General features: G+C 39.5%; 1 protein-coding gene across 1 annotated transcript; it reads left to right on the plus strand.

Annotated features, from left to right (window-relative positions):
• The first annotated feature begins 8,036 nt into the window (after positions 1-8,036).
• Positions 8,037-8,414, plus strand: LOC145777446 (uncharacterized). Its single transcript, XM_082588819.1, has one exon. It carries the CDS (start codon positions 8,037-8,039, stop codon positions 8,412-8,414), a length of 378 nt encoding a protein of 125 aa, XP_082444945.1.
• Positions 8,415-9,281: the final 867 nt, after the last annotated feature.

Below are 9,281 nucleotides of genomic sequence, written 5' to 3' on the forward strand. Positions count from 1 at the left end.
GTCGACCGGAGATGGACCTCAAGGAATGCATCGGAACGTATGAGTTTGGTGTGGTGCCCCGATCCCTGTTTGCTTCAGATGGATCCCTCCTGCTGGCATATGATAAGGCATCAATACTCAGTCATCTTGAGAAGCTGCTGGATACCGGTAGTAACAAACAACGGGTAGCCTACAAGTTGACAGGAATGAGGTATCTGTTACTCAGCGGTCTGATAACCATTCATTCCAAGTAGGCCTACCTTTAAAGATGACAGACACAGCAGTTGAATATAGGCTACCACTGTGGACCCACCAGATGAACTGACAACTCACCAAGTGATCATCATTGATGAGAGGGCTATGGTAAACGCAGTTACCAAAATGACACAAATGAAAACATGCCAAGACTTTGCCGAAGCCTTTCTTCAGATAATTTGTAACATGGGTACGTAGCATGACGAGATCAGGTTGGTGTTTGACCGGTACATCGAAACATCACTCAAGCAACAGATGCGGACAAAGAGGACCAAGGGAAAGTCAACATATTACCACGTGAAAGACAACACTTTAATCCAGAATATTTCCCTGAAGGACTTTCTCTCAGATATCCGCACCAAAGGAGAACTGACGGAGTATTTAGCTGAAAAGGTTGTACATCACAACAAGAGCTCCAACAACAGACTGAAAAAACTACTGGTGACATCGGAAACACAAACCAAGGGCAATGTTAATATTCCAGACTCGCTCCGGACTCACAGCCAAGAAGAGGCAGACACTTTGATTGTTCTGCGCGCTCTAACTGTTCTCAATGAAACAGAACTGGTTGTCAGTTCCCCATACTCAGACATCTTGTTGTTGCTCATTTACATGTATCCACACTTACCCGGGTCTAAAACTTTCCTTACGGGAAAGGGCAGATTAAAGAGGGACATTTGTGTGCAAAACATATACAACAACTTGGGACCAAAGTGTGCTTCTGCACTTCTAGGTTTTCATGCTCTGACTGGTTCCGATATGACTGGGAGATTTGCTGGCAGAACCAAAGACTTGGATGCGAAGATGCGAAGGAAACGTGGATGCGAAGGAAGGTGCAGCTGCCACAAGAACAATGTTCCATGTACAGAAGTCTGTGGCTGTGGTCTCAGCTGTAAAAACAAAACTATCCAACCAGTGATAAATGAAGACTGAAAATTTGAAGATGAATTGCTTTCTTTGACATTCAATAAATATTATAAATTCCGTAGATGTCGGTTGTTAACGATAACTGCCATTTAATCAGAAGGCCTAAGACTTCTTACATCTTTCGCGTGTAATACGACTTTAAGGATCGAACATTAACTCAAGTTTCATTGTAATTATATCAGTTCATTGGCTTTCTAGTTGCGTATTCTTTGTGAAGATACATGCATTTAAGTTAATACAGTCCTTTGTATAAAATTACAAAATTACGTAGGTAGCTTAGCATACGTTTCGGGTGCGCGGGGGGGTATCTTGAATAACATTTTTTAATTTGGCACATGTACATCATATATGAAACCTAAATTCGATGATCCCATTAGACTTCCTGGCTCAGAAAACATATATTCAGATATTTTATTTGTAATTGTAGTCTATATAATTGCGAAAATATTGCATAATTATTGTTGTGCCCCATTTTGGACGCCATCTTGGATTTTGTGGCCCAAAAATGTTCAGAAAAAATGCCACCCTAATTTTTTTTTAAGCTTATCATGTTTTCTTTCAAAAACAAGTGAGTTTTTGCTTTTGACAAAAAAAAAACACGAAATTACAAAAATGCCTACACTATATAGCGTAGGAGCGATTGCTTTTTTGTTTTGTTTTCGCGATGATTAGGCTACTGTCCGGTGTACGTTATGCTAGCTTACGCACTCATTTATTGCTTAAGTTATATTTTAAGTTGGGGGAACATTTTGACTTATAAAATATTAAAATCTTATGCTTTATTTCAGAAACTCTACGGTGTAGCTTCCAAATGGATAAAAGTTATGGGTTTGATGTATTAATTTTCTACCATGTAGGCTACCGCACCGCTATGTGAAGCTATAGGCTACTGAAGTGAACTTGATTAGCCTAATTGTTTTATTTTTATTATCACAGTTTGCGTTTAAGCTTTCAAAGCGTTTTGCATGTTGCCACATAATGTCATTGTTTCTCACTCTTTGATTACGGTAGCCTACTTGTTCATGTGTTCACAGAAATAGAATCATTCAAGAACGATGGCCTTTACCCAAAAAATTGGCATTGCTACCGCATATTTAGATGTCTGCAGGTGCTCCCTATAAGTGAGAACGGTTAAGAAACACTGTCCTCGGTAATAAGAGCGAATCTTTTCAACAACCAGAATTCAAACCAGGTTCACAAGTTGACATAGCAAGGAAATGGGGTGGCAGGGGTTATTTTTTTTTGCAAATTAATGATATTCTTTATGAACGGCTTCTAATTTGAATATTAAATGATGCGGATGCCCCCTCTTAAACCTATAGTGCAGTCGTTGGAGGTTTTTTGTGGGAAATTTTTTTTATCAAGCTGATACTTTTCTCAGACCTTCCCCATACTATGCAAATGGCTCAGAAAAAAATCCCCATCAATCGGATGATGGAAAACCCCCTTTTGGGCCCACTTTCCAAATGACGTCACAACCCCCTTATGAAAATTTCAAGTTATTCAAAATAGGACATATTGTACATTATTTTTTAGCTTTTTTCAAGGGGAATAACTTTTTCTATTAACAAGAACCCTGAAAATGTACAGAAAAAGAGTTATTACCGATTAAGCAAAAGGATAAATCCATGAATTCCAGGCAAATTTGAAATTATTCGTCATTGTTATGGACTTATTCTTCTACATTCGTTAACAAGAATTAAACAAAGTAAGCGAAACAAAAATTGAAGCTATCATCGTCATGAAAAACGTCAAAGATGTTGCTTTCCTCTTCATCTTGTCCCGTTTCATCTTCATTGTAAGAGCACTCCTCTTCGGTACCAACATCGACGTTATGCAAAAGTGAAAAAAAAACTTTCATTCTTAAGTTTTTCGTGTAGTCCAACAGTGGGCAAACTGCGGCTCGCGAGCCGCATGCGGCTCTTCAACAGAAATTTTGTGGCTCTTGTATTGAATCGTAATATTACAAAAAAATTAAGATTATAATTTATAAATGTATCTCGGACTGTCAACATGCAGTGGCGTACCTAGGGTAGGCTATAGCAGGTAGGCTAGGCTATGGCTCGAACCATGGGTGCCACATTGATAAGCGTAAAAATCGGTTGGTATAAATTAAAATTTGTGACTTAGCATACACTGTCTTCAAAATTTAATTTGCGCCCAATACAACACAAAGATCAAACAAGAGTCTCTCTTTTACTGTAGCCATTGTTAAACAATGGAATTGTGACTTTGCAAAAGCAACATTGTGCTTTCTCCTGGCTCATTTTGCGTTCAGTCAGCAACAATTTGAAGTTTTGTAAAGTCGCTATAAGCAGCGATTAGTTGAAGCTTAGAAGTAGTACCAGAACTTACTTATTCATTTTTACAAGAATTCATAATTTTGTAAAATCAAAACATCGTGCAACCTTGACAAATGGAAGAATTAATTCGCACAGCAGTAACAACTTATCGTCCAAATTTTCAGAGATTAGTGAGTCAAGTACATGGTCGTCGTCTTCGTGTGAGCGTCTGGGGCCTAGGGTCTATCCTTTTACCACCCCAGATTCACGATGTTCCCGGACTACACTGGAAGGCTACTAGAGAGCAGCCAGTCTTTGGTTTCATCATCCATGACACGCAGACCTTTCACTCCGTTAGGTGGCTTGAAGATGGAGCAGTCATTGATGATGTGGTCTGCGGTCTGTTCCTCGGCACCACATCACAGGAGAAGGAAGAGGCCATTTCCCATTGGTGCATGGTTGAGCGGAAAAGCCCGACACCCGTACGGAGACGGTTGAGGCGCACCCATGCCTGTCTTGGTAGTGTTAGACCGATGGGGCGCATACTCCAGTGTTAGACCTGGTCTAGTCTCTGGAGTATGTCGTTCATACTAATTATACTTAGATACGAAAAAGATGTAAAACTATCTTTGTATTTGAAGCATACTTAGGCTACTATGACTCCAGATATTGCTGATAATTGCACAATTCTCTTTTCATCTATGGTTGTAGGCCTACGATCAACTCCTAACTGAGCAGCACACAGTAAAGAGGACAGCAAAAAGCTTCACCGGAATTTGGAAAGATCTTGCGATCGAGCAAGCTCTTATGCGCTCAATTGAGCCGCGTGGAGGTTTGACGGAAAGAAAAGTATGCAGAAAGTGTTCGACATCTTTGGGTTTTTAGTTTGAGTCACTCGGCAAGTATTCATGAAGCAATGACGCAACTAAACGAGGCTCAGTTTCTATGAAGTAGGCTAACCAGCATGAAGAGTTGGGTGCTTCAAGAAAAAAGAGGGATTACGAAGATTGTAAAAGTTTCTGGCCTGGTTAACAACGAAAAACCCATTCTTGGTACCATATGTAAACCTATCTTCTCTTTCAAACGGTCTAGTGTCCATCTCTAGAAAAGATGACGTCAATTGTGAACAAGCGGAGCAAATTGGTCAAAATATCCAAAAAGGTTTAGATGGGGTAGCAATTACTATCGCATCAATCAAACCATTAGAATCCTTAATGGAAGTAAACAAAACAAAAAGTGGTGCAAGTGGTATTGGTTCGAAAGTCATGTTCAATAAAATGTTTGCTGTTGCTGAAAGCGAGGAAAGCCTTGAGTAATTTTTCGAATTCGAGTTGACTTCAGAACCAATGTCGATGTTCAAGGAAGGCATGATGAGAAAGCCTGACAAACCCTCTCTTCGAAAAATTCTTTTGCCTGGTTCTTCGTCGCATGTCTTAGAGGAAATCAACAAGCAACTTCTATTATCGACGGTGGTGCATTAGGCCTACTACATAAACTTTGCTGGAAAAAAGGAATGAAGTTTTCGGAAGTTTGAAATTCGTATGTGAAATATAGGCTATCTAAAACCATTATACCCATACTGTTGTTGTGTTTGATGTCTATCATGACGAAAGTAACTTACTAAAAGTCACGAGCACTTGCGCCGAAATTCCGTTCCACAGAGCACGTTTGTGAAAATTGATCCGAGTAATTCACTTCCTTTTACTCAAGATCGCTACCTCAGCTGCATCGAAACCAAGGCTGAATACATCAAGTTTGTTTCTACCCTTCTGAGACAATCCGAAGTTGAAGTTCACAACTGCTCTGATGATTTTACAATAACATCTACATTGAAAATAACTGATCTACACAATGAATATTGAAAAACGAAATGCACAAGAATGAAACTGCAAAGCAGAGGAGAAAGGCACATCGCATGGCGGTTAATTACGCGAGGCAAAATGCTCTGATGATGCTGACGGTTCCATTGTAGCAAAATCCCTTGATTATGCTTCTCTTCGAAAAGGTCCAGTAAATGTCATTGCTGATGATACTGATGTAGTTACTATGTTACTGTATCATTGGAAGACTGACACTCATGATGATATTTACTTCGACCAAGGAGCGCTTCAACAAAGCCTGGAGAATCAAAGAAGCCAACCCAAGTATTAAAGATATTAAAGAAGATCTTCTTTTCCTCCATGCATAGTCAGGATGCGACACAACGTCATCGATATTTGGAAATGGGAAAAGAAGTTTGCGAAAATCAGAAACGCTCAAAGAGAATTCTGCAATTATCAGCAATGTCTGGAGTTCCAAAACGAAGTCGGAGAAGCCTCTATAACTGCATTCAAGATCTGGTATTGTGGCAATGAAGATTCAACGCTTACTAAACTCAGGTAGCCTATGTATTTTTACATAGGGATTATATAATAATGTATACACTTTTAAGATATTGTCCAATTCAAGATACCCTTGTATGTAATATTTATCTTTGTTTACTTTTAGACATGACAATTACATGTAGGCTATATGGCATGCGAAGGGATAATTGCACCGGAAAAGCTACCACCGAGCCAAAGAGCAGCCTACTTCCATGGGTTACGTCTTTAGAATTTAAATTCAATGTTTGTGAATGGGGATGGAGAAACAATAGCAACAACGAACTTGTCCCAATAATGACGGATATGCCTATAGCACCAGAAGCATTGACCAAAGTAATTAGATGCAGATGTAAGAAATCAACGAAAAATCCATGTGGAATGAAAACTTGCACCTGTCGCAATTATGGAATGGCATGTGTTTCTTCGTGTGGTGAATGTCATGGTGTTGAATGTAATAGTATATAGTAGCCTAAGTATGCTTGAAATACAAAGATAGTTTCACATCTTTTTCGTATTTAAGTAATAATTTGTATGAACGACATATTCCAGAGACTAAAAACTTAAGAATGAAGAATTTTTTTCACTTCTGCATAACGTCGATGTTGGTACCGAAGAAAAGGAATTCTCGTACAATGAAAATATGAGACGGGACAAGACGAGGAGTAAAGCAACATCTTTGTCGTTTTTGATGATAGCTTCAATTTACGTTTCGCTTACTTTATTTTATTTTTGTTATAGAATATAGAAGAATATTGGGACGGAGCCTCCACGTGTGTGATCGATTTTCAATCACCGGCGCTCCTGGATAGAGAGGAGTTCTTGCTGACGGCATCTCCTCTTGAACCAATATCGTCCCCTGGGGAAGGATACATAGGCCACCCACTCCAGTATTCGGCCTAGTTAACTATGATGCAACAAATTAAAAGAAATACAAATGACGTAAACGAGACCAGTCGCCGCTCAATGCGTGCAGGTGTCGCGTCCGGTAATGCAGGATCTTTACAAGTGCCACAGGCAGAGCACTGGCCACGGGATCGTCATTCAGCAACCGTGGTACATTATGCCAACTCAAACAATGCAAGAAACTTTAGAAAAAAGATATCTAGAATTGGAACATGGAACGTTAGAACACTCCACCAAGCAGGAAAGTTAGATAACGTGTTGGCAGAGCTAGACCGAATGAAACTTGATTGCTTGGGTCTATGTGAAATTAAGATGGACTAATTCGGGAGAATTTACTAAAAATAAAAGAAGGATTTTCTATTCAGCCGGCTTAAAACATCAACATGGAGTAGCTCTAATACTGTCTGAGCAATTAGCAAAGTCAGTGCTCTCCTTCTGGCCAAAGAATGAACGAATGCTAATGGTGAAACTCAAATCAAGTCCTTTCAACGTAAACATTATAGTTGTATATGCTCCCACAGCTGACTCGGACGAACATGAAATCAATAAGTTCTATGAGTCCTTGAATGATCTCTACAAAACTTTCAAACCAAATGAAGTTACAATGGTTATGGGAGACTTTAATGCCAAAGTTGGATGTATAGAGGAAGGTAAAATTGTTGGTCAGTTTGGGCTTGGTGAACGAAATGAGAGAGGTGACAGGCTGGTTGACTGGTGTAGGGACAAAAACCTGACAATTACTAACACTTGGTTTAACGTACATCGAAGAAGAAGGTACACCTGGACAAGCCCTGGAGACAGAGCAAGAAATCAAATAGATTACATTTTGATCAGTACTCGATACAGGAATGCTGTTAAAGATTGCCATGCATACCCAGGAGCAGATATTGACTCGGACCACAATCCAGTCGTTGCAAGATTCCAACTGTTTTTCAAGTGCATCCAAAAACCAAAACCAAAACTAAAGTTTAACCTATAGTCTCTCGGTGATTTAGATGTTTGTGCAAACTTCAAACATGATGTCCTGAAAAACTTGCCAGGTACTTTGCCGCAAGACCACGAAACTTTCTGGAATGTATATTTGACTGTTATCAAGGAAGCCGCATACACTAATATTCCTAAGATGGACCAGAGCAAGAAAACTTCAACTTATTGGTTCAATTCTGAAATAAGAAATTTAATGGACAAACGTCGTAAATTGAAACAAGATCCAATACAATATCGTTTAGTAAACCGTGAAATTAAAAAAGAATGTCATACAGCTAAAGAAAAATGGCTTGAAGAAAAATGTCTAGAAATTGAGAAACTTTGACTTGATGGGAAAAATATGTTAAAAAAGACAAACGAGCTTGTAGGCACAAAATCAGCACCAACATCGAAGTGTATCAGAGCGGCAAATGAAGACATCCTTCATGACTCAAAAGATGTAACTCAGAGATGGGAGGAATATCTACAGGACCTCTTTCGGGATGCGAGCAGTAGCAAGCTTACTGAAGACGCATCTCGAGATGTGACAGGTCCACCGATCTTGAAAGCCGAAGTTAAGTGGGCTCTGCATCAAATGAAAACAGGAAAAGCAGCTGGGCCAGATGAAATCTGTGTGGAAATGCTTAAAGCCCTGGACGAAGAAGGAATAGACATCATATGGAAGCTCTTAGACAGAATATATGAAAGTGGTATGATTCCTGAGGACATGTTGAAATGAGTATTCATTGCACTACCCAAAGTTCCAGGAACACTTGATTGTGACAAACATTGCACTATTAGTCTGATCTCACACACTGTGAAATCGCTGCTAAAGATCATCCTCCAACGCTTAAGAAGGCAATTGCTTCCAGAAATAGGGGGCAATCAATTTGGCTTCATGAAAGACATGGGAACAACCAACGCAATCTTTACGATGAGAATGCTTGGTGAAAGAGCAATCGAAGTCCAACAAGACCTATATTTAGCATTTGTAGATTTTAAAAAAGCCTTCGATAAAGTTCGTAACGAACAGCTTTTTGAGATGCTGAACAACATTAACGTTGATCACAAGGACCTGCGCATAATTAAGAATGTGTATTACCAACAACAAGCTGCAGTTCGCCTACCGGAAGGTCTGTCTAGATATTTTGAAATTCAACGTGGGGTCAGACAAGGCTGTGTGATGTCACCAGATCTGTTTAACTTGTATAGTGAAATGATTCTCAGAGAAATAGAAGGTATTGATGAGGGAGTTTTAGTGAACGACATCTCATTAAACAATATTCGCTATGCTGATGACACTGTGCTCATAGCGACATCCCCGGACGGTTTACAAACACTAATTAACAAAACTTCAGACATCAGTGCAAAATATGGAATTGAAATTAATGACAAAAAAAAAATGCATGACTATCTCCAAACAAAGTCCTGAACCCCACTTTGTACTTCACCAGGGAGGCAACACAATTGAACAAGTGTCTTCTTTCAACTATCTTGGTTCTCTCTTGACAGCGGACGCACGATGTAAGAGAGAGATACGAAGAAGAATAGGCCTAGCTAAAGACGCTTTTAATAGACTACGACCTATTCTATTGGATCGCAAGCT

The sequence above is a fragment of the Aplidium turbinatum genome, chromosome 9 (assembly GCF_918807975.1).
Source record: "Aplidium turbinatum chromosome 9, kaAplTurb1.1, whole genome shotgun sequence".
Classification (NCBI taxonomy): Eukaryota; Metazoa; Chordata; class Ascidiacea; order Aplousobranchia; family Polyclinidae; genus Aplidium; species Aplidium turbinatum.

Bases quoted from the DNA above. Each gene is read 5' to 3' on its own strand.
- LOC145777446 (XM_082588819.1), top strand. From the start codon at position 8,037: ATGTTAAAAAAGACAAACGAGCTTGTAGGCACAAAATCAGCACCAACA.